Source organism: Rhea pennata, chromosome 26 (genome assembly GCF_028389875.1).
Source record: "Rhea pennata isolate bPtePen1 chromosome 26, bPtePen1.pri, whole genome shotgun sequence".
NCBI classification, from domain to species: Eukaryota; Metazoa; Chordata; class Aves; order Rheiformes; family Rheidae; genus Rhea; species Rhea pennata.
Window position 1 is genome coordinate 5,423,358 of NC_084688.1, and position 25,977 is coordinate 5,449,334.

The window sequence follows — 25,977 nt, forward strand, 5'->3', positions numbered from 1 at the left end:
AGCGCCCCTGGCCGCCCGGGGGGTGGCTTCGACCGCTGCTCTGTTTGCTCGCCCGCTCGCAGGCACGCACGGGTTTATTTAGCCCATTTCCACGGCCAGCTCGGGGCCACGCGCCCCCTCTCCCGCCTCCTAAACCGGTTTGGGGGAAAAGGCCGGGGAAAAGGGATGCCTTTGCCTGCAACACCCTCTGCTGCTTGCTGCAATTCCTGGCGGCGGGAGCTCGGCCTGGCTGCACTCCCGCGGGGGCGCCCGGCGCCTGCCCTCCTGCTTTCGGGATCTCCGGCTTTTCCCGCCGGGAAGCGAGCCAAGCTTCCCCGAAGCCCTTTTCCCCAGCGGCATTGGGCTTTGGACGCCCAGAGGGACGCGGGGACCCGCGACCCAACGCGGCGCCGCCGATTCATCGTTCCTGCTGCCTCTGCCGGCCCAGACCCCCTGCAGTGGGGCCACCCGGGTGCCCCACGCCGCCCCCCCCCCCCGTGCCCCAGACCTCCTTGCAGCAGGGCCGTCCCAGTGCGCCGCACCCAGGACCCTGAAGCAGGGCCACCTGGGCGCCCCATGCACGGGCCTCTTGCAGCAGGGTCACCCGGGGCCAGCACCCCACGCTTAGGACCCTGCCGTGGGGGCACTGGGGTGCCCCCACGCCAGCCCCCCCCGTGTCCCAGACCCCCTTGCAGCAGGGCCACCCAGGTCCCCCCCACCCAGGATCCTGCAGGGGGGCCACGCGGGCACCCCACGCCCGAGACCCCCTGCAGCAGGGTCACCTGGGCACCCCGCGCCTGAGACCCCCCACAGCGGCGCCGCCCGCCCCGCACCTGCCCGCCGCGGGGCCCCTCGCCCCGCCCCCAGCCGGGCCCCGCCCCGCGCCCCGCCCCTCCGCGGCCTCGTGCCGGGACTACAAGTCCCAGCATGCCGCGGCGCGGGAAGGGGCGGGGCTTTCTGCCGGCCGCTTCCGGGCTCGGCGTGAGGAGGGAGTGAGGGAGCGGTAAGATGGCGGCGGCGGCGGTGCTGGAGTTCCAGCGAGCGCAGTCCCTGCTCTCCACCGACCGCGAGGCCTCCATCGGCATCCTCCACTCCATAGGTGAGGGCGCCGCCGCCCGCCCGCGCCCCGCCGCCCGCCGGCCCCCCGCCGCCCGCCCGCCGCCGCCGCCGCCGCCCGCCGCCGCCGGCTGCTGACTCACCGTGCGCGCCGGACGGGAGCGAGGCCTGGGCCCGCCGGCTCGGGCCGCCGCCGGGCCGGTCCCTGCCGCCGCCACCGCTGCCGCCGCCGCCGCCGCCTCCTCCGCGGCTCGGCGCCAGGGCGCGGGGGGCGGCCGCGGCGCGGGACACCGCCGGCAGCGCCGTCCCGAGCGGCCCCGGGAGCCGCTGCTCGCCGGAGCCGCGGTTCCGGCGGGGCAGCCGGCCGGGCCCGGGGGCGAGCGGCGGCGGCCGGCGGGGGAGCCGCAGCGCGCCGGGGGCGGCCGAAGTTGCGGCTCGCGCGGTGCCACTTGTGGAGCCGGGCGGCTTCGCCCGCGGCGTGCGGAGCTCCGTGTCCAGCCCGGCCGCTTCATCCCGGAGCCGGAGGCGGCTGGTGCCCGGGACGGAGCCCGCAGTCCGCGCCGCCACAGGCTGCTGGCGGGGAGCTGCGCCGCTTGCACGCCTTAAAATGCGCGGTGCTGCTTTTACCCCGTCCCGGGCAGCGTTCTTCCTCGGCAGGCGGCGAGGGGCTGTTTGCGGAGCTGCTCGCTTGCACCGGAGCGTTGCGCTGGTAGAGGAGGCCTGCGGTGCGTGCGGCGAGGTGGTCTGTTATGCTGGAGGGTCAGGCAGCTCTGCTGGAGCTGGTATTTCCTCGTACGATGCTGAAATCTGTTATCTCTTTAAATTCTCTCCTAAGCAACGCACAAAAAGTTTTCAGGAGTTGACGTCATTTGTGTTGTGTCTGGAGTTTTAGCTTCCACGTGGTGTAAGACAGATGCTGTTTACGGCACTTACCTTTCCTGGGCTGTCCCAAACTTGCAGCAATGCCAAGGGATAACTGTGCTGCAAAAGCAAATGGTTCTTTAGCTTCTTTAGCTGTGATGTGGGATGTTCACCTTTATTAGGGGATCTGTGGTGCGCAGGGTAGGGAAGAGGAATGCCTTAGAAGCGGGCATCAAAAAGAATAACTCTGGACCTCTTATCCTATGGGGATTTCTGAAAAGATGCTGTGAACTGTGTCTTTTCACTCTCTCCAGCAATTCATGTTTCCTAGTTTTCGTATTAGATCTTGAAACTGGAATTGCAGCAAGATCTTTAAAACTTTTTTGTCCCTCTTGATTTTCTCTGGTTAATTGGCAGCTGATGCTCTCAAGTCTGTTGACGTGTCTACAATGTCCTCTCACGGTCAGGCTCGGTCAGAAGTAGTAGTTTGTATTGCTGACAATGTAAGTTGGAGTTGACCAGTGTGTGTTGCTACAGTAACTCTCCTGCTTGAGAGAAGTTACTTCGCTTCTGATACTGCTTATATTAAATTATGGGGACTGAAAGCCATAGTCAGTGCTCTGAACCAGTGCTGAGAATTTTAATTCCGTCTGTAATGCTGGATATTGTCTATTTGGCAGCAAAGGTGAAATCTGTTTATTTAGAAATTGGACTAACTCAACTGCTTAGAGGATGCTGGAGATTTGTATTTACACGTTACCAGCAGGTAACAGGTAGCAGATGGCATGGTATGTTGCATGGAAGAAAGTGTATGTTTTGTGGATAATTTATATTTAATTGATGTTGTGTAAGTACAGACTTTAGTGTTGCTCTGTTAGCCAACCCTTCTGTGTACTTCAAAGGCAGAGTTGTATTTCTGCACAAAGTGCTGTTAAGATTATCAAAGTTTACTGTTGGAAAGTGTATTGACTCTTGCACTCTGGTGTTAAAAGCAGTGGTTGTAATATCTGATATGCTGCTGAGCAAAAAGGGTAAATGGAACAAGTTCACCTAGCCTTTGTACAAATAACAAGTTGTGCTACATTTTGACCAAGTGATTGTAACTTAATACACAAAGTGGCAACATCGGAAATTCCAGCACCAAGCTTTCAGTATTCAAGTGCACTCAGTGGGAGGGGGGTGGTGGTTGTTGTTGTTGTTTAAACAAAACTTGAACAGATGGACAAGCTTAATGAGATTACTTTATAGCTTAAAATGTCTTCAAATTTGAGCATACAGTTGTATGTATGAGTGAGGTTAAAGTCTCCATGATTTTCTAGTATGGATAAAATGCTATAGTACAGATAAAGTGCTGTTTATAAACTGTACACTTAAACTTTCCACATAATTTGCTCTTCAGATCTTGAAGGCCAGGCTGGATTTACTATTACCTGTTATAACAGTTACTTGTTGATGTCTTTCCAGGAAGTGATTGGTAATGATTATGTTGGAACTGCTATAGTATTCAAGGTAAATTTTCTACTCTTTTCTAGTGAAACGTGATGTCCAAGAAAATGATGAAGAAGCGGTGCAAGTCAAAGAGCAGAGCATCCTGGAATTGGGATCACTTTTGGCCAAGACGGGGCAAGCAGAAGGTGAGCCTGAAATAAACAACTGAGGTATTGGAAAAAAGATACGTACATGTGAATGAATTTAGCCTCCTTATTTCATAGGATAGAAGTAAAGCAGATTTAGACAGGCAAAGCTTTCTACTCTAAGAGACAGAATAGAAACTAGAAAACTAGATAAACAACAAAATATTAATCTCATGTTTTATGGCCCAATATTCCGAAAGATTCCTGATGCTTTGGGAAGTGTAGTTTATGAACCTTTGGCACGTAACCATTTTTGTGTGAGTAAAGTTTTGATAAGTTGTCATACAGGATATGAGAAATTTCTCCTTTGATTTGTTTTTAAAAATTTCAAACCTTGTTTCAAATTGGAAAATTTGTCAAAAAGCCTTTTTTCACCAGCAGTTTCTTTCTCAATTAATTGATTCATCTGCTGAAACGACATTACATCAGAAAATCCTTGACCAACTCTACACAAGAGCAAAACTTGACAGTCCTCCTTTTTGTGAGTGTGAAAAGGCATAAATGGAGTAATGTTCTCTATTCAATGGTCTTTGAGTAGGATTCATTCATATCTTCTGTTTCCTGGAAAGCTCAAGGCAACATGTTTGTTGTTTTGTGCTCAGCAGTTTTGTTTTGTTTTTTTCTGAAGAATGCTTTTGCCTTTTGGGAGCACCTTTCACCTCAAGCATTTTAGAAGCTGATACACCACGTCCGTACAAAGAGCGTTCTGTCTGTGGCGGACAGTTGGCCCTGCTATAGCCTTGCTGTTTTCTAACTGTGCACAACAATAATTCAGAATGTGAAGTGAAGCGTGTGTGCTTTTAACAAACTGAAACTGGTTGGGGAAAACAGGCCAGCAGAACATTTAATCAAACTGAAATTCGTCTGGGATGCCAAAGCTAATGTTAGAGTAGTTCATAGAAAGCAGTGTGAAGTCTCATGTAACAGCTGATCAAGATCACAGTTTTATATTTAGTCTGAAACCTTTACCTTTTGTCCTACTCTCTTTGTAAACATATATTTTGACTTGACTATTTGACTGATCTGCCCACATCTACATGTGTTTGAGCATTCTGGACACTGATCCTGCTGTGATTTGCAATTGAACAGAGCTTGTGACAAGTAGATTACTTGCACTTAAAGCAATGCTGGAAACAAAGGTGCTATTCATCTTACCTAAGTGTAGATGTTCACAGCTGATTACCTAGTCAGGACTGCCTTTATAGTCAGTGGAAAAAAATAAGCCCTTCCAGCACACAGTTCATCTGTTCTTACAGGGAGCATTTATTATAAGATAAATGGAGCAGGCTGTAAAAGTGTCTGTTGGTTTAATTGAATTTTAAGGACCTTAGTTAGCTCGGGTATAGGTATCTGTGTCGTACGTGTGTCCTTTGCACTCTGATGTTTACTTCTGTAAAGATGACTAAACACAACTTTGCTCCTGCACCGAGGAAGATCATTTTGGGCTGGACTGGGGAGAAGTCATGAGAAGAGCAATTGGTCTCTCCAAGTAAATAATTTGATGTGGTGCTGGTTTACAGAAGTCTAAGAGAAGAGATCTCTTAGGTGCCCAATGGCTTCCTTGCTATTGCAAGATTTTGAGTATTTTTAAGTTTAAGACTAAGTCTGATACACAAGTAGGAAGAACTTTGGTGTATACCTACAGAATGGCTAGCTAATAGATCTCTGTGGGGAAAGCTAAGTCACTGAAAATGACAATGTTAATTTATCAAAACCAGGTTTATGAAGGAGTAAATGTAAAATGTATTTGATATCTATTAAAGAGAACACTAAACTGCAGAGCAAGTGTATTTTGAATGAAAGTAAATGGATTTGGCAGCATTAAGAAGCAAATTGCATATTTGTAGATCAGAATGAGATCACCGTACGTTCTGGAGATTTCTGGTGAAGCTGAGGAAAGAAGAAAGGGGATGCCACAGTTAAGAGGTGCACGAGCCCTGCAAAAAAGACCCTGCCACCTCCCCTTCTGTCATCTGCCTAGCGTGAAGTAGACTAGTAGAAGTGACAAGTAGTCAAGGCCAGCAACCTTGGTTGCTGGTACAACTGTTACACCTGGTACAATTATTCATAAAGATATTGATAGAGGTAAATGCACCGATCTTCATATTCAACAGGATTGAATCTGGTTCCAGTTCTTGTTCCTGCAGAGCCTAACAAGAAAATTATTGAGACTGTGCAGTTCCTGGCAGGAATGAAATAGATTCCATTGTTGATCTCACCACATGAGTTTTAGCTAGTGAAATTTCTTCAACAAGTTCTAGACATTGCACTGGCTTGTTGGTTACTTTAAAGTGATAACTTCCCAGAGATGAAAGGGTCTGTGAGTTGCAGTGGGGAGAAAAGATCAGCTCCAGTTTGGTAGGATTTGACAGTTATGACTGCCGTGCCACTGGCTGGCTGAGAGTGTAAAATGAATCTGTAATCTTCAGAGAACTGAATTTTAGTGGAGAACTGTCCTTCTGTGAAAATAAGCAACCAAAAACAAATGGCCGTCTCTCTATCTGCTGGATAGAGAATAAGGTTTGAACTAGTAGATAATTACTTTTTTTCAAACAGTGCTAGATTTTGTAGCACTGCTTAAAACTATAGCATTGGAATAACTCTTTCAGATCAGAAATTCAGAAAACTTTTTCAGAGGCTGAACAGCAGACTTAATTTTCCAGGGCTACTGCTCATCAGCTCTCTAAAGTTGTCAATCATACCAAGCATTGCTTTCACTTAAAACCCTAAAAATAGTTGACAGTTACATTGATGGGAAAGAGACATTTCTATGGGAACTTTCAGCTTGCATGTCTGAATTTGTAGTTTGAAAAATATATGGATTTCCTAGCTGGCAACTTGGAATTTGCTTTCTAGTGAATTCTCAAGCAGCTGTTGAGCAAGTCTACAGAAAGAAGAAGACTGCAGTGTTTTTCATGTGATTTTTTGTTCTGAAGTTCATTTCTTTTGTTAAAGAATATGTTCTGCATTAAAAAAAGCATATCTTACTTGGTCGTGAGAAGCTGGTGTAATACAGGAACCCACAGTGTTAGAAGTGGTGCTGTGTAATGTTTGAGAATTGGTGAGCATTGGTGGAGTCTTGTTTATTCTGGGAAATTCGTAAGGAAGACTGAAAACTGGGTAATTTCTGGTTGCAGAGCTCAAAGCTAAGGATATAGTGCTGTGACCTGAACAGAAATGGACTTGCTCCCTGTGTTGTAATGCTATGTTTTTAAGTGCTCGTATTAGTTGCGTCAGAGAAGAAATAATGTAAGTGCCTGCCAGCAGCTGCTGGGGAACTCAAGTTTTTGTACTACTTCTCTTCCAAGCCCAACAAGCAGCCCAGCTTTCTAAACTTGTGTCGAGAGAGAGATTTGAGAGTAGCTCTGTGCAAAACAAATGCAATTAAATTGCCATGATGCTAGAAAAGCAGCTGTCTGCTGCTGTCACGATAGTTTGCTCACTGCGTGCGAAACCATTGATGAAAATGTTTACTTTTCATTCAGATGATCAGGACGTGGCGTGTGCAAGTGGTGCTGTGGGCTGAGTAGTTTGCAGTGCAGTGTGTGTCCTCAAAGTGGAGGCAGTGCAGTTAAGATCGTCACGTGGCAGTGAGTGAACAGTGCTCCTTGTTGAATAAAAGCTGACTGCTGATTGAAGTTGTTATTCAGTGGGGCTCAATCTCTGAAGTTAAATGAGTACTAGCTCAGTTCTAGAAAAATCTGCACATGTATTTTTAGGCACAGAGAAAGTAAAACTTTTATGCCATTTTATGCAGTGCTGTCATAATGACTTGTTTTACTCCCTGTGTGAAGTCCTGATACTTCATTGTGGAATGAATCATGGTTTCTTGTCTTGCTGTTTGGAAAATAAGGCTCCTTTAGGATGTAAAGGCACTCTCGAGATTAATACGTTTCATTTGATCCAAAACTACACTTCTAGTTGCATAAAAATGTCAATACACCACTATTAGCATATGGGATAGAATAAGCTGTGCATTCAATATCTTTAACAATGTAAGAAATGCGATTATATCAGACTTGGTTTAATTTTTTAAAAAACATTTCAACCTATTTATATTAAATTCAGGTATCATTAAGATATTATAGGATAATTCTTTTACATTAATGCTAAATGAAATATGAAACAAACCTTGTTTTCAACTGTCTTCAATGGGATCCTTCAAAAGTTAAATTCTGCTCATACCCTTCATATACTAGGTGAAATAAAGCTGTACTGAAGGCTTTCATTTTAGTTTTGATTCCAATACAAATTTGGTATAAGGCATAATTAAGGTTTCTAAGTTGTTCAGTACAGTTCTTATATGGGAAGTAAGTTGTAATTTCAGTGTGTGACCCCACTGCCTTATGAGTCAGCACTGAACTGTGCACTTGCATGGTGCTAGTCTGCTGGAAGTATCATCTTCCGCATAAATGTAAACAGACATCAGCCCGACTTGCTGCTGTAGACTGTGTGTTGCTTATCACAGGAGAAGACTTTTAACTTGTGCTGCACGGATTCCACCATGTGCGTAGCTACCTTCTGCTTCCTTGAATTCTGAGTCCCGAAACTGCTGTGATGTTGACCGCCACGTTCCTTCAGTCTGTAGGCTGGCATGACATTTTAGTGTGTCTCCATGAAGACGTTTCCTTTGTTAGCTTGAGACTTTGTCAGTATAAAGTAACGTGCAGACTAATGCATCCAGTTGAGTAAGCAAAGATCTAATCAGGTAAGGTGAGTAGCTGAAGCATTAAGAAATGTGACTTTTTTCAGCAGTGGAGTGTGAAGTGTATCTGACTTTCTAGGGGGTAGGTAAGTCTGGCAGCTGAAAATTTTAAATTGTAGGTCAATAAAACATGCTTAAACTGTAAACTTCGTTACCCATTTTGTAGAAAAATCTCAAAGCATTTAAGACACTTAAGTCTTTAAAATGTGCCTGAGGCAAGTGTAGTTAAAAACAGTTTTATAATCAGCTTAGCCAAAGTAACAGAAAATGTGTGCTTTGTGGGTAAGACTAGAACCCACCAGTCATCTTTGCCAGTACTCTCCTTTACTGCAATTCACTCCCTCAGGTGACATTTTCACTGTTTTCCTGTATATGATGTTGAGAGACTGCTGTAAAATGTTGAGTGTAGTAAATATTACTGTGTACAGACACATTAAGTGCTCCAGTTGCAGTATAACTTTTGGCTGTGTGGTTGTATTTCATGACTTTTTTCCGGTATACAGAACTAGGAGGACTTCTGAAGTATGTTCGACCCTTCTTGAACTCAATCAGCAAAGCAAAGGCAGCCCGCTTAGTCCGATCTCTGCTTGATTTGTTCCTTGATATGGAGGCAGCAACAGGACAGGAGGTGAGATTTAAATTTCAGCAATAGTCTGTTCCTCAAAAGCTTGTTGTACTGGTACCTGAGCTAATTTGCTTTACACTGAACAATCGTTCATGTCAGGAAACAAATTTATTTAATGCATTTGGATATATTCTATTAATAAAACATTACATAATTTAAGTCACTCAGAACTGTGTTTTTCTGCAAGCCTCATACTGCTCTTACCCTGAGCGTTTTTCTTAGTTTTATGTTGCGTGCTGTTGAGTGTAGAGCATTCATAGTGTTTGTGGTATTAGAGGTGAGATGTGCTGTACTTACTCCAAGGAATAAGTGGGAGCAACATATGATGACACAGAGCTAGTGGAGCAAGTGTTTAAGGTCTGTTGAGGAGTAGGTGGGGCTAGAAACTGGTGAGTATTATTTAGCAGCTTTCAACTGCAGACTTGAAGGTGCTTTTTATGGGGACACAGCGCAGGGAATGTTGTTATTTTACAGAGGGTTTTTGAGGCTTGAAAGTTGCTTGTGAAGTAGGAGTGGAAAATATTTTGGAGCTACCAACTGTAAACTACTTCAAGTAAATGAACTTATTTTTCCTTATTCTGAGGCTTAATGTATATCACCACCAGAAAACTCGTTCAGTCCAAGTGCATAGTTAGGTTTTATTTCATTCTCATTAGCTCCCCAGAATAGGGATATTTTGTAGTCAAATGACTGTTGGTTATTTGGGAATGGGAAAAGGAGGGGAGTACTGACAATACCTTTTGTCCTGGATTTGACAGAAGAGATTAAGGGAGGAAGTGGGTTGACACTGGGGTGTGGATTTTCAGGTGAGAAGAAAACCCCTTAAAGGCAAGGGAAACTGACTGGCTTCAGACTTTTTCTAAAAGTGACTTGATGTAAATGATGATATTTGGATGCAGTCAGTGCCATTTCATGACAAGAACTCAAACTGGAGTAATGCTGGTGGAGATGTGATCCTGTTAGTTAAAACATTCACTTTCAGATGTATTTGGGAGTCAAACCTGAAACATTAATGAACTATAAGCAAGGTCCTTGATACAATAATCCTGGATACTATACTGCCTCACAAAAGTTCAGAGGGATAACGCATTGCTTCCCCAATGTAATATTTATCAAGACTCCCGAGAGTCCAGTAAAGCAATGGGCTTAAAAGTTTTTCCAACTCTTAGTACTGTAGCTATCACAATGCAAAAAAATGCTACCTCATGCTTTTTTTTTGTAAACTGCCCCCATTTAATCAGAAGTGACAGGGAGCTGACAAGTCCTGCTCTGTACAATAGCTGCAGATCAGCTCCAGAAACAGCTGACATTTGAGAGACCTCGGATAAAGGTGCTCCTGAGCCTAGCACTTCAGGATGACTTGTTGTATATAATAGGCCAGTACTAAATTGGCACCCTTTCTAATTGGGGTGGGTTGTGATTGCTTCATTCATCAAAGGAATGTCAGTGATCTTAAAAGTTTGAGAAGCCAGTTGGTTCTTTTACTTTGCTTTGAAGCTATAGATAAAACTTCTGGTGTCGGGTATGACTAGGTGTGGGTGCCTAACTCAGTTGTAAATAGTGGAGCCTGGGTACCTCTATAGCTTTACACCTTCAGTAGTTTTATATTCTGTTTATTTGAAGGCTGTAATTTTGTACTATGTCATGTACACACAGTGTGACTTATATTTAGGCCCTACAACACATGCATTTCATTTTCCTTCCTTTCTAGAACAATTAAAAATTTTATTCTTTCCATGACCAAATGAAATGGTGCAAAACAGGGCTGGAAAAAAACTCAGCGTCTTTTAGTCCATCCCTTGCCCTAAAGCAGAATCAGTTCTCACATACCCAGATGTTTTTATTTCAGACAAAAACACAGCTGTTTAAGATACACTATTAGGATTCCAGTAGTAATTTTTAACTGGTGAAACTTCAGAAACCCGATCTTTATTTTCATATTACAATGTGGGAGAGTTGTCACTGGTGGTCAGAAAAAGTTTTTGGAAGCCAAATGCGTTAGAAAAGCAATGGAAGAAGGTGGTCTATTTTTTGGTGACAGCTAGAGCTTAAACTACAACTTACTTGCCTTCTGAACTTCAGTTTTTGTTGCAATATGTGTTATAAGTAGTATAATATAGTGATCATCAGTTACAAGAGGCAGGAAGTTAATTTAATAATGAGAATAATGGAGGTATTTAGCACTGGCTATAGTCATTCTGTCTCATTTTGCTTGATGTTTCTGTGAGTGTAGACTGTGGTGTCAGTGTGATGATACCTGAAGCTAAAGTGTATTTTGTGTGATTTCCATTGACTGCTTGCTTAACAGAGGTCACTTAACTTTGCAGTCTTGAGCTGCTTTTCTAGTCGATGGTAAACTGCATATTAGCTAGGTAAGACTGAAGCTGTGGTTCATCAAAACACTTGGGGTAAGTTTATTAGTTACTACAAAGTCATCTGCTTCTAAGACTGCTGGCTAATCTCAAGGCTCATACAAAGTAAAACTGATCTGATGTTTAGCTGGGCTGATGTTTGGACTGGTATGACTTATTTCCTTAAACTGCATTGTGGAGATTCAGGCTTTGTTGTATTTTTGTGTTGCTTTGTAGGAAATGATTGAACCATACTGCTGTTTTAAAGAGGGGCAGCAGAAGGCTTTACAAATTTCTTTCTACTCCCTTTAAGGTTGACCTGTGTTTAGAGTGTATTGAATGGGCCAAATCAGAGAAGAGGACGTTCTTACGCCAGGCTTTGGAGGTATGTTACATTTTGGATCCCAAACCTATGTAATAACATCTTTCCTTTGTCAGTTTTAATTTCTATAAAAGTAGAGAACTTATAGCATGTTGCCCATTTCTTTGTGTTTGCAATGGAAAGACAATAAAGATTATTCTAAGGTTAGCAACAGTTCTTGAATAGATGCAATTGTACTCATAGTATTTAGATCTAGCCAATCTTCCAAATGGTAGATCTTGCAGAATTAGGCAGTATGATGTAGTGAATACAGTACTAATTTAGTGAAATCTGTGCAGATAAAAACAGAAAGTTTTGTTTTACAAAATAAATCTGTACTACCTTTTTCTGGCTTTCCTCACAGCAGTACCTTTTCTGTTCTCCAGGCGAGGCTGGTCTCTTTGTACTTCGATACCAAGAGGTACCAAGAAGCACTGCAGCTAGGTAAGTTTCCCGCTAGGTGGTAGTAGTAGTTCTTTGCTTTGAAATTAGTTTTGAAGCTGACACAGGAAATGACCAACTACTGTAGTTTGTATAGGACTTGGACGTTGAATTCTCAGTGCTGTACCAAATCTGCTATCTTTTACTGTAACTCAGTGGCAAAAGCTTTAAGAGAGCTCTTCATTCTCACCATGTGTTAATTTCAAATAATTCTGGAAGCAAAGGGGAAATGTATCAAGTTCAAGGCTATCAGGTTTAGCTTCTGCTGTAACACACACTGTGTACTGCTGTGTTCAGTGTGGTTGAAGGGAGACACAAGGCTTGCTCAAAAATGACCTCTATAAAAATAGTAGTAATGCCAGAAAATGGCAAACCTCTAAGGACTTAATTATACAACCTTCTGTGAAGTAGTGTAAGGCTTTAAGGATTTGCTTCCACACCACCTGAGATATGGTAATTAAGCATGTGAACTCTCCTACTCTGCTATAAAGCAGAGTAAAGCAGGTCATCTTAGACAGCCCAACTCCCTTTGGTGCTTTACAAATGCTCATTTTGCAAATGACTGCAGTAGTGTAAGAGGAGGTTTTAGCAGGCTAAAGGGTATTTGCACAGACTACTCTGCCAGCTCAGAGGGTGGATGGAGCAGGGTTAAGGGATAGTTTCCTTGACATGGATGATAGTGCTCATGTGCAGAGTGATGAGGCTTCACCAGAGACCCGAAACTATGGCAGCAAGAACATGTGGGATGTCCAGTCACCTGGATGACTTGTATCTGATCAGAATGTAAAGTTATGTTAAGTACTCTGATACATGGACTTCAGTATCAAGTTAGAGTTGATCTGCATGCAGACCTCAGATTTAAACTGATCTGAATCCACACAGCAATGCTGTGCTTAAGTAATTTAATGACTTGAATGATAGCAGCACAGGTTAGGGAGTTGTGAATGCCTTTACCTACTCCAAAAGCCCTGTCCAGATATCAGCATTTTGAGCCAGCGTTTCCATGTGGCTGGCCAAGAAGGACTGTGTCAGCAGCTGAGGAGAATAGATGCAAGAAGAGAGTCTCTGCAGAGGAGAGGGTCCCTTCCCCTCCACCTAGTCATGCAGGTTCAGCTGTGGTTATCAGCTTCTTCCAGAGACAGCAAGGGGGGGATGAGGTGCTTATCTCTGCTTGCTTCCTAGCAGAAGATAAGGGAGAAGACCTGAATTTGGTCTGTAGATGTCTTGTGCTTAAAACATTCCTTCCTCATCCCAGATTCTTAGGACTTGCCTCAAAACCCTCAGTTCTCACTCTAGGGAAATGAATGGGAAAAGGCAGTATTTCAGGTTTGCTTGGAGCTCTGAATGTGAATGGTAAATCATACTGTACTCTGGGAAAGTGGTATCAGAATGACAGTCTGAACTGCACAACCCATCCTTGACTTTCTGTTGAGCGTCTGCTGCCCATGATGAGGTGGCAGAGACATGCTCTCCACATACCCAGTTTCTTTCACTGTCCTCTTGCACCTCTAGTACAGAATTGGTTTGTTCTTCTCCAGGTCTGGGATAACACTGTACTACTATTACTTCTTCTCCTTTGTTTGGTAGCAAGTTCCTGTTATTGTTCCTGTTGGAACAACAGACTGTGTAAGCCTAGCCTCCCTTCCTGAAAGCCAGTACTGCTGTGGAAGAAGTAGTGTCACCTGGAAAGTCTCTTGGTTTGTGTAGTCACTGGTAGCGGATGCAGAGCAGGTTACAAAGAAACTTTTTCTTCTCCATTGCTAGGTTCTCAGCTTCTTCGAGAATTGAAAAAGATGGATGACAAAGCATTGCTGGTGGAAGTGCAGCTGCTAGAAAGTAAGACTTACCATGCCCTGAGCAATCTGCCAAAAGCAAGAGCAGCTTTAACCTCTGCACGAACTACGGCCAACGCAATCTACTGTCCGCCTAAACTGCAAGCAGCATTGGACATGCAGTCAGGTAAAGCACTTCAAGACAAGGGCAAAGTCTAGGACTAGTCATGCATCAATTGACTGATATTTGTTCTCTCCTGAGTGAATCATAGAAAATGAAGCCAGACGGGGCCTCAGTACCTCCGCTAGTCTGCCCAGCTGCCTCAAGGCAGAATCAACTATAACTACATTGTTTCTGACACATGTTTATTCAAACTATTTTAAAAAATGTCTAGTGCTGGAGATTCCATAACTCCTCTAGGTTACCCCATGTTAGTGTTACTGTAACATTGTTTCGGAGCTCATTTGTGAGTGCTTACCCAAAGCACCCAGAGCTTGTCTGTCTTAACCACTTCACAGACTGCCAGTCTGTCAGTAGTGTCTGCAGTATCAGGTGAATGATGGTGGGAAAGATAACCACAAGGCATACAAGAAGGGGGCAATGATCTTTTTTTGGTAGAACCACAATTTTTGTGGAAGTTCTGAGTTTGCTGCCCACTGTCCTGAAGAGAGGACATGGATGCTCAGCACTTCTGACAGAAATAAGGTAAAGAGGGCACAGAAGAAATAATTCCTTTTACTGAGGTGCCGATGAAGCACTGGACCAATTCCTTTCTCTTCTTCCAGTGGCATTCAGGATTAACTCTGGTGTCTGTCTGTTGTTCCTTTCAACAGGTATTATCCATGCAGCAGAAGAGAAGGACTGGAAAACAGCCTATTCATATTTTTATGAGGCGTTTGAGGGATATGATTCAATTGACAACCCAAAAGCCATCACTGCTCTGAAATACATGTTGCTGTGCAAAATCATGCTTAACATGTAAGTGGCAAATGAGTCTGCGTAGAACACTTCCTGCATTTGAATGAGAAAGTCCTATCCTATATAAGACACTCCACTAAGAACTCTAAAGCAAACAACCTTTGCTGTCTATGTTTGTTTATAACCTATTCAGTGCTTCTGATACAATATTGTTTGAAGTTTAGTAATTGTCTATGAATTGGGAATTTCTGAGACACACACAGGTTTAAGCTGGTCATCCTGTTGAATAAATGCTCTCTTCCCTTTCTTCCCTGGTCTAGCCCAGAGGATGTGCAGGCATTAGTGAGTGGAAAGCTTGCGCTGCGGTATGCAGGAAGACAGGTATGGAAACTTAATATTTTCTATCTTCCTATTTTTGAGAATATTCTTTTTGTCAGGTATTGTTGTCTTTTCTTACCAAAAATCCTACTTCAAGTCCCAAAAGTTTTTGTTGCTGTTGTGCTTAGGAATTTAATACTATCATTTCTGAGCATCCTGAGCCAGATTCCAGAACTGATTAAATTATCATAAGTCAATTTACTTCAAAAGAAATACAGTGATTTTCACCAGCTGAGAATCTGGCCCTTCTCACTTCATTTTCTCTTTGTGTTTTTCTCCTGCTGATTTCTTTATGAACTACTAAATGCCTAATGCTGTAAGATATTGTCATCTCAACACTAGACAAATGCTCTTGAGCCGCAGACCTGTTGTATTTAAATCGGAGCTATGCATTGTTCTTACTTGGGTCGTAGCAAGTCCCGTTCACAGCAGCATAGCTGAGCAGCTTGAGACCTAGATGACTGTAAGGTGGAAGTCAAGCAGCTGGGGACTTGTTAAAATCAACTGCTTATTCTAACATGTTAACTTGCCAGTCTGTGAATGCCACCCTCATATTAAATCCGAGAATGCTTATATAAAGCGCAGGGCCAAGAGCTCAGAGTGCTAGGGTCTGAGCCAGGCTTGCACAGTGATGCTCTCAGTGGCTTTGGTTGGTGAGGTATTTGCTTTGACTTGGGAGGTAATGCCCACCTACCTCACAGAGGACTGGGAAAGTTATTAAATAGAGGAGGATGAGCACAGAAAGCACAAGGGCTTGAAAAGAGCCTGAAGTGGAAAATTGCATTATCCCTGATGGATTGTGAAGGGCAGCCCTGGTCCTGCTTCATCTCCTTCTCTATAATGACTGCTAAGTTAGAGGCTCCTTCCGGGCACTGAAGAATCTCAGCTGTCCTCTGCGCTGTCCTCCTGAGACAACAGTGATCATAAGTTCCTGCAGCAGCTGTGAAGACTGAGGTTAGGGAGCAGAGAGAATGTGGACAGCCTTGGGGCAGTTCAGTGAGAGAGATGATAACAGAAGCCTGGGCCTCATGCACCGTTGCCTCCGAGCTGTCCTAGTTTTCTAATGTGCTTGTGCCTCTCACCACTTGGAAACTATTGTTCCAGCGATGTTACAATTCTGTATAGTATAAATACAGTAGTTTGGTTGTGACTGGGTTTTCTTTCTTTCAACAATTGCCTAGTAGACAAGGGTTTTTTGATGCTATCCATGATAGGGTATCAGTAAGACTTTTGCCGTGCTTCTGTTCCTCAGCAGGGGCAATGTTACATTCTGAAGGAGAGAAATACAACTTAAGGGCTAAAAATGGCCATGTTCACAGATTAAGCAAGTGCCAAAATGTGCATTTTCCTTAAAAATTGTATCTTACTTGCTCCCAACCCGCAACCTGATAGGACCTGCAGCTGGTATTCTTAAGCATTGCAAAACTCGAGTTCTTTGTTGACATGAAGCTGATTTCATGCTGTGTGTCCTGCAGCTGTTTTGTATGTTCTCTTTATTAGCAGCTGTTCTTACTCAGTGTGTGGAAGTAAAATTGACAGGGCTTTGTAGCAAAAGGAACGTTCCCTCTACTTCTTGAGTGCATTTTCTATAAACTGCACAGTTGTCATAATAGCACTGAGAGGAGAGCATCCAGAAAAATAACCTACTGTTATTTTTTTCTCTCCAGACAGAAGCATTAAAATGTGTGGCACAGGCCAGTAAGAACCGATCACTGGCAGATTTTGAAAAGGTGAGTCAAGAGAAGGGTAGAACGTGTGAGGACTGGCTGGACAAAACATTGAGATTCTGTTTGTAGGAGTTTTTATATCCCACAGCACGAAACCATAACGGCATTCATAGAAAGCAAACAGTGTGTCAAGTACAGTCTGGCTGAAGCAAATACCCCACAATAATCAATGGGTTTGGTTCCTGCAGCATGGGAAGTAGTAGCCTACTTGAAACTAGATTTGGGATTTTTGGAGAGCCAACTCGGAATCAGCTGCCTGTAATTTTGTTGCTGTTCATTGGGATTTGTACCTTCCTAAAAGTGTTTCTGAATACAGCAAGAACGCTGCAAAGATAGAGGAGAGAATTCCCACATCAGGAAACAATTCTGTTGTGCTGTTTCCTCACTGAAAGCCAGAGGTGCTGGCTTGCTAAGCTCCAGCAATGTAAAGATGGAAGATACCTGTTTCCAGGTGCTTAAAGGCTGTTAGGCTGTCATGACCTCCTGGCCTTCTATCTAAGTCATGGGATTGGATTAACCACTTCTGCTGTGCTGGGCAGAGAGGGAAGACTGCATTTCACCCTCTGAAAGGAGACTGGTTGCTATCTGAATTATTTGTTCCCACCCTGTCTCCTGCAGGCTCTGACAGACTATAAGGTGGAGCTCAGGGACGACCCCATCATAAACACTCACTTGGCTAAGCTCTATGATAACTTATTGGAACAGAATCTGATCAGAGTCATCGAACCCTTCTCCAGAGTACAGGTAAGCGTATCCAAAAAGCACACTGAAGTGCTTGCACCTCTGTCTCCTGCTGTTGGTGTGAAACTAGATGAGGGATTTGCTCCCAAACAGAATACTTTTTGCTCCGAATAACCTCTGATAGCTGCTCAGCACATCCAGAGCTCAGAATTCATCAAGTTCAGCTGAAAAATTATAAGTAAAGGGCTGATGGGAACTTGGGAAGACCCAGAGTTCTGAAATTGTTGTCTTCGCTTATTTACTGCATCCTGAAAATGGGATATGCTTTTAACACTGAAGGTCATGGTGTTTGGCTTTTTAAAGGGCTCTTTTAGGGTGTGGGAAAAAGCTGGAATAATACTAATCTTAGAGATGAAATGAGTTATTTCATGTTTAACAGTGAAATTGTTTTCATTGTCTGGCTCATGCCTAGTTCATCTTCAGTTAGAAATAGATATGAAATCTGAAAGAGATGAAGCTTTTAAGTGAAGCCATTGTAGATTTTAGACCAGAGTGTTGACAGGTCCCTTAACTGTTACATGGAAGAGCCCCATACCTGTGTTGCATAGCAAAGGTATAGCTAAAAATTCATTTAACTGTATTGATCTCTCTTATAGATTGAACACATATCCAGCCTCATCAAGCTCTCAAAGGTAAGAACATTGCTAGAAATCACTGACATGTCTTAAAGGCCAAGGAACTGAGAGGTCAAATTGCATTTACCACCAAGAAATAAATGTAGGATATTAAACTTGGCAGGTTGGCTCCACAGCAGTTAGAGGCAAATATCACTTGAGAACCGAACTTAATACCGACAGTTTCCAGGGGTCATTTAACTGGCTACCTCTACACTAAGACTGCCTTTAACATCACATTCTTTTGCATAGTCTTATTCCCTTTGTCAGCACTTGCTTCCTTACTGAAGACAGATCTTCCTTTGCTGTTAGAACCTGTAACCACTTGAGTTTACCCTGTTGACCTGCATTTAATCCTCATGAGCCTGCACAGAGGAGTCTTTCTGAGACTCTTAAAATACGGGATCCAGCTAGCCTCTGTGGTTGGAATTTCATTAGGGATGTGCAGGTCACACTGACTATTGTACAAACTGCTTTAAAGACAATCCTAACCGCCGCTGCCACTGCCTTAGATTCCTAAGATTTAAATCTTAGGAAAATCCACAACAGTCTTCAGTCTGTGGCATCCTGAAGTGCTTTTGCCCTATACTGTCATTAAGGCTTGTGATTTGGAACTGTTGTGGGCTGCAGCCTGCACAGTAGTTATATCATCTCTCCTCCTTTTATATCTGTGAAGCCTTTTCCTAGCCCAGCCCTTGGTGTTTAGTACCTGCTTAGCAGTTTGAGTAAAACTAGACTGCAGTTTCTTAACTACAGCTCTGTGTCCTCTGTCCAGAGAATGGAAGAGGAAGAACTGATTCCCATGGGACCCCTGATTGGAACTGGGCAGGAGATAGTCTGTGTTGAGTGGCTTCCATACAGCTTGGCCAGCACCTCACTAAGTATTTGCTGAACCAGGCTAGAATGCTCCAAAACCCCTAATGAGTCACGCTTCTGTGAAATGACAGATGCATTGTCTTCTGTGGAACAGGAGGGCAAAAGCATCCTGGTGCTCTCATCATTAAAAGTTAGTGCTTACTACCATAAGCGTTAGAGGATTGGAAATTATCAAAGCAGCATGCAAGAAGAGATCTGTCCTGATGTCATGTTCTGTGATAAAATTACTTCATTGAAGCATTGCTTATATCCTGCCAGGGCTGTTGAGTATGAAGTAGTAAAATTCAGTTCTTTGTATAGTTCTAGGAGGCTTTTAATTCTTTTGCTTTGATTTCAGGCTGATGTAGAAAGGAAACTGTCACAGATGATCTTGGACAAGAAATTTCATGGTGAGTCTCTGTGTCCTTCAAGTCTCTACTCTTGCCACTCGCAGTCAGCCTGTGTATAAGAAAGTTGTGGCTAGCCTCCTCCTCATCACCGCATCTTTGAGCCTCAGGTGTCTTCCTTAGACTGCTCTTACTTCAGATGGCAGACAGGCAGGCTAATGGGTGTTGCAGGAAGTGATGGATTTGTCCGTGACATATGGAGTAACCAGCAGTTTAAGTGCTGCCCTTGAGATGAGTCTTCTACATTACCTGTTGTGACTGACCTTAAAATGCTGAGATCACTGGGTAGCTACTAGGAAGCAGTGTGCATCTCATAGGTAGTTTCTACTATAAGCCAGAAAGGCTCTCCAGAAATTATACTTGCTATTGGCTATTGCCATTGCTCTTTTCATCTGCCATCATTAAGCTTGAGGGTTAATTTCTCACAGATCAGAAACCATAGTTAATTCCTTATTTGCTGCAACTGCATTCAGGGACAGTTGTGAGCCCATTGGTGGGCTATCTAGCAAAGATGTGCTATTCCACCTTGGTGCCTAGTGGAATATGCTGCTTATTGCTAAAGCAGCTGCTTCTTAGTAAATCCTCTGCCTCTGTGAGGTGGTCTGTTAGCAGCCACAAACCATTCATACTGTTGGGCTGTTGCTTTTCAAGTGGGGCAGAGATCCAGCAGTTGATCCATGCTGGCAAATAGCGATACCAGTCTGAACCGCTGCCCGTTGTCCACAGCATTAACAAGGCAGCTGTGGAGATGAGAGCTGAGTGTGATGCAGAGCACGTGATGCCCCTAGCTGTTGTCTTCCTGGCCTTCTCTGCCATGTGAACTTGCTGAAGAAGATCAGCAGGTCCTGGTAGGGAAGAAAGATAGCTTTGGGGATACGGCACTGGGTCTGCATTCACCAGAGCAGTGTGTGGAAGGCTTGAGACCCCCGCCTGTAAAATGGAGATGGTCACCATCCCCAGTTGATTTGCACTGAGAGCGTTTTGTGCAGGAATGCTTCTTAACATATTCGTCAGGGCACCCACTCGGCATAATTGATTGGTTTGGTTTTGTCTGGGACTACAAGAGGCTGCTCCGCTAATGAGCCCTCAAGGAAACAGCTCCGTTCTTGTTTACATTGTCCCTACTGTCAGCTTAAAAAGCCCTCTTGAAATGGCTAAGCAGGATGAATGGGAGCTGGCTAAGATGTGTTGGTTAGAGAATAGCTCAAAAATTGCGGAACCCAGCTGCAGTGCCCATCTGGCACCTGGAAATAGTCTAATTAAAAATAGTGTCTTTGCCTTCCACTAGTGTCTGGCTTGCTGAGCCGTGCTGCTCGGCACATGGGCCTTGAGGAAGCAGGTAGCTGTTAGGGAATATGCAGTCATAAATATTCTCCTCGATGTGTTTTTAGGCTGCTCTCTGGTCCCTTTATTCTGGGTATGCTTCCACTACTGCAGTCTGACAAAATCAGTCAGCTAGTCTAATAAAACATATTAGCCCCTTCCAAACCTGACGCATCGGAGCGAACGCTTGTTGGGTACATCCCTGCACGCCTAAGGTCTGGAAGACCCCTAAGAAATGATGTGATCTGCTGAGCGTTACACTGGTAACCGAAGCTTTGTTTTCATAGGCATCCTTGACCAAGGCGAGGGAGTCCTGATTATCTTCGATGAACCCCCAGTAGACAAAACTTATGAAGCTGCCCTTGAAACTATTCAGAATATGAGTAAAGTAGTGGATTCGCTCTACAACAAAGCCAAGAAGCTAACATAGGTGAGTGCATGCAGGAGCTGGAGGTCCAGCTGCTCTGGACCTGTCGTTTTCCCCGGGCCAAGGTGCAGTCTGTGTCCTTGAGGCTTGTTTTCTTTCCTCTTGATTGACATGGCTCTGTTTTCTCTTGCAGAGTTGAATTTGGTAGCTGTCATTTGGAGAGTGTGTGTGACAGGAGAGTGAAACCTTTGGGAAAATGTTAGGAGACTTTTTTCTTTGTTCTACTTTTCGCTTGGAAAGTTTTTAAACTTCCTCATCCGGTGCATCTTGTATTCCATACGATGCGTGTTCCAGTTTCCATGTAATCTTTACTGGCCGAACTTTGTATCTGGGGGGGGAATATTGTTTAAACAAAGAGGGTATTCTAAATAAAAGGAAAAAGGCTTACACTACCTAAACATGTGCTTTCCACTTCCTGAGGGATGTCAGAGAGTTAAGCAGGGACGAAGTTTTGTTACCATTAGGTGCCCAAAACAGTTTGTTTCATCTCTCCCTCTACTCTGAAACCTGAGACTTACTGACAGTGTATAAGCAGCCAAGTTTATTCCATTTGTACTGAACCAAAAAACCCTAAATGTACAGACTGCTGGTTTATTTTTCAATCTCAAATAAGGCCTCTAATCCCCTCAAAAGCAGCTCCACAATGATTTTCCTGAAGGCTTTCACACCCGAGGAACCTGCTTCAGAATTGTCATTGTGCCGTGCTAACCTGGACTGACCCTGCGCAGCCAAAAACTTATTAGCGACAGCTGCAGCCACTGATTAGACCATTAGGCCAGTTTCTAGCAAAGGGAACAGCACAGGTTTCCCCTGGAGGCCTGTATTGCATGCTATTGTTTTAAAAATAGACTAGATTTTAAATGTTTTAGCCCTCCCCCCACCTGCATTGGTAGGAAGAACAGGTGAGCAGGCGTTCCCTGATATTCACCTCCCTGCGAGAGCCAAACCTTGTCCAGCAGGGAGGTGAGCTGCTGCCCTGGGCGCTGATCAGACTGTCGTTATTTACCTCTGCTGTATAGTGTTTCTTTTAAACATCTGATGTGAGACAGCTTGGCCCTTCTGGAATGACCTAGTGTAGCACTTGCTGGGGAGCTTCCTCGTTACTGTTCCAAAGTAATATATGTGGGGGGTGGAGCACGGTGTATTCCAGCATGTTTCATTTTATGGTGAGATTACTAGCTAGGTTTTAATGCCATTTGGGCAGTGTAAGCTTCTGCATCTCTGTCCTGCTAATCTTTTATTTTTCCTTTCCCCTCTGTTTCCCTTTCTCTCTCCCTCTCCACGTTTTCTTACTAAATTTATATTTTGTAAAAGGATTCTGTTTTATCAAGAAATATTTTGTCTTCACACTGAATCTTAGACTGGCTGATTTTTCTGCTTTCTGTTCACATTTTAACCTTCTCCAACATTTTTTTTTTAAAAAAAACAAAATACTTTCCATCTCATCCAGTCAGTCACTGTTTGGGTTTTTGGCACCATCAATATCAAATGTACAAACGGTTCTTGCTAACCAACACCAGGTATATCTGATGTTCAGATGAGTTCCAATAAAATAATTTTTTTTTCAAAATCCGTCTCCTGTCTTCAGCTGTTGAGTCAGATAATGTGCACGTTTGGTGCTGTTTTTCTTTTAGCTAAGGGAAGTGCGGCTTGCGACGCTTGGAAAAATCTGTCCAGAGTTCACAAAAGCACCTTCAGCGACAAGACATTTCCGAGACGCTGAGCGTAAGAGATCATGTTTTAAGCAGCAGCACAAAAGATTTGTGGATGGTTACCCGTTCCTGGCAGAGCAAGTTTGAGCTTTACAAACTGAAGCAATCTTTTAATTTGTTTTTCTTTTAACTATAAAAGTTTAAAAATTAATTCCACCTGGCCTGATGCACCTCTAGCCTTTCTTGAAAAAGCTCTGATTTCTTTTGGAGAAAGAATCAAACTGTGTAGAGCAATGCAGTGCATCTTAAGGCTAAAGAGGATTTTTAGTGTTCTGTCTAACCGATGTGAAATCTGTAGATTTCATGTGTCAAACTCATACATCAACATCTGGTTGAGCTAATGCAGGTCTTTGGCAAGAAATTTGGTCTTTAAATAATGACCTCAAGAGATGGAAAAATCTGGCACACTGCTTGGTAGTTTGTCTGGAAGATCATTCAAGCCACTTTCCTAGGTAAAAGGCATAAGGATCTTTGGTTGTTTTTCGGGGGGAGGATTTGTTTTGGGGGAATCTGCTTGTTTCTGGATTGTTTCAGATTCCAACATAAGCTCTTGCTGTGCCTTGTCCACTAGACTGAAAAGCTGTCAGTGACCTTCCCACCTGCACGTATTCATAACCGTAGTCGGACTTCCCCTCAGCTTCCCTAAAATTGAATCAAATGTCTTCAGTTTCTTGCCGTACAACTTTTCTGAGCCCTTTTCAGCTTCTCCTCTTGAGAAGGGAAGCTGGTGTGCTGCTCGCGCAGCCGGGACCTGGCAGCCTGGCCGTGGCCTTGGACCATGAGGATGCTGCTGCCCGGCTTCAGGTGCCGCTTCCCCGAGCAGCGCTGGCTTGACAGTCGTGCAGCCAGCCTGCATCTCGCTGTGGGCTACGGATGGGGACGTATGGCTGCGGTGCTAACGCGTGTAGGGAGAAAAATGGAAAGGACTTAATTCCTGTTCTTATGCATGGCTTTGGTTTCAGTGGAAATGTATTTCTACACTTCTTAATAGGGTTTTGAACTATATATAGCTTGTAAGATACTTCCCAAAAGCTGCTCTGGCCAGTTCACTGTAATGCCACTTAAGCAGCATTTTTCCTCGGGGATGCTGAGCAGCGGATATGAATCACTGATTTTAGGTCGCTAATCTTAGGTGAATCAGTGGAAATTCATTCATGGAAATGGATCGGAAGCCTCTGGGCGCAGCATTTACGCTAGCAAAGTGCGGAGATGGAGAAGAGTAAAGAGATTGCCGTAAAGTCACGCATTCCCTCAGCAACAACAGCATCCAGGCCTGGTTGCTATTTCTCAGAGGGCAAGGAAAATATATACAGGGTCCTAACCAGCAGCTAATAACTGGGGGGACCAGAACGGCCTCTCTGCTGGAGAACGAGAGGATGGGACTCGGAGCACCAAAGTTACAGCAGGTCCGCAGCGATGCTGTCTTCAGCATAGCTTGGCTCCCTCATGCTCAAGGAGGGGGGTTAAGGAGGGCTAATTGCACATTAGTCGGTCAAACGGTCGGAGGAAAGCTGGGGTTTTCCGAGCCGTCTGAGAGCCTGTGTTCCAAGTCCAAGTGTATTAAAATTAGGGCCAAAAAAGCTCAAATGTTAGGTCTCGTTAAACCCCTTTGGCTTAAGCTTCAAAAGGCTTAACTTAAAAAGCAAGCGTTGACACAAAGGCAAGTTTCGTGCCGCTTGGGACCATGCAGTATTTTTAATGAACAAAGAGATTTCTTAGTAATAACCGAATTCAGGAGTGCCAATCGGACTAGATTTGCACAGTCTATTTCTGACCATTAGGCAGGAGGCCTTTAAAACTGTTTACCAAAAGGGATATATTTCTCTTTTGACCAGGCCTTCTAAAAACCTTCCTGGCTCCAAAACTGGTTTATGAGAAGCAGACAGCACTTCTGGGCATGAATCACTAATGGGACAAAATGTTACTTTAAAGAAGCAGCTGGGTTTTTAGGGCCCAAGCGGGGCTGTATCTGCTGTGCTGGTGCTCTGGTCGGAGCAGTCAAGGAAGAGGTGCCGGGCTAACGCCACCCTTGCTCCAGGACAAGGATGCGGGACTTGAGTCTGCTGAATGCCAGGCTGGCGGTGACCGTGACGTGTCACGTCGTGAATATAAAGTCACGAAACCCTTAGGTGGTCCGCACTGGCGGCAGCCGTGCTGCAGCGCTTCGCCCGGGGCTTTCCTTCGGCGGGCTGGCTCTCGTTCGGTGCGAGCGCGGATTTTTCGAGCCCTGCTCGGCGGTGCTGACGCCGCTGAGCGTGGTCTTCGCGGTGCGGACTGGGGTCGCCGAGCTAAAGGTGCTCAGAAAAACGGTGCTGCAGCTTGGGCATGAAAAAGAGGGATCCATCAAAAAATCTCCTGGGTTTGGCTTTGTACTTATGGCCCAAACCCAGCTGCAGGGAGACTACGTGGCTGGGAATGCCTGGGTGAGGCCACCTTAGGATAGTTTTGGGTGGTTTGGGTGACGACGGCCCTTTTCTCTTTCTCCCCCTCCTTCCCGGCGGGTTCTCGGCTCCTCGTGCGCTGGGACGATGCCATCGTGCCCGACGGCTGCAGAGGCCGAGGCGGGAGATGCTCGGTGCTTTCAGAGACTCCTGCATCCTTGGAAGGGGACAGAGGCAGCGGGGGCTTTTGGATGCAGATACGTGCCTGCTCGCCAGCCTGCGGCTGAACCCGGCACCACGGGGCTGGCACCTTTTAAAACAGAGCAAAAAGCCGCCGGAGAGCAATCCTGACGCTTGTTGAATTGCCACTTGCAGGATGAATGACCTGAACCGAGAGAAGGGCAAATAGCTCAAGAAGTCAAAGTATTCAAAAAGCTGGGTTAGGAAGCAGGGGGAGCGGCTGCTGCGAGCAACAGGCTTCGGCATCTCCCTTTCCGAGAGAAGCCTTTGACAGCCTTTGAGTGTCGCTGCAGCTCGCCCAAAGCCGCGGGCGGCCGTGGATTTTCACCGGCGCCGGCCGGGGGGGCCGCTTTGCGGCCGCTGTGCTCCTCGCTGCCCGTGGACGGGGGGCGGGCGGGGGGGCCGGGACCCCCGCTGCCCCAAGCCCTTGTGGTTTTTTAAAACCCACTTTGAGACGGAGGCTGTGGA

At 44.9% G+C, this 25,977-nt stretch overlaps 1 protein-coding gene across 1 annotated transcript; it reads left to right on the forward strand.

The window, feature by feature from the left end:
* Nucleotides 1–966: 966 nt before the first annotated feature.
* Nucleotides 967–22,746, forward strand: PSMD11 (proteasome 26S subunit, non-ATPase 11). Its single transcript, XM_062595904.1, has 14 exons — nt 967–1,078; nt 3,429–3,530; nt 8,739–8,863; nt 11,525–11,596; nt 11,959–12,016; nt 13,778–13,972; nt 14,620–14,764; nt 15,025–15,085; nt 16,750–16,812; nt 17,428–17,553; nt 18,147–18,182; nt 19,378–19,429; nt 21,037–21,179; nt 21,310–22,746. The coding sequence occupies exons 1-13, from the start codon at nt 988–990 to the stop codon at nt 21,177–21,179; spliced, it is 1,269 nt and encodes a 422-aa protein (XP_062451888.1). The 5' UTR covers nt 967–987; the 3' UTR covers nt 21,310–22,746.
* The last annotated feature ends 3,231 nt before the right edge of the window (nt 22,747–25,977 follow it).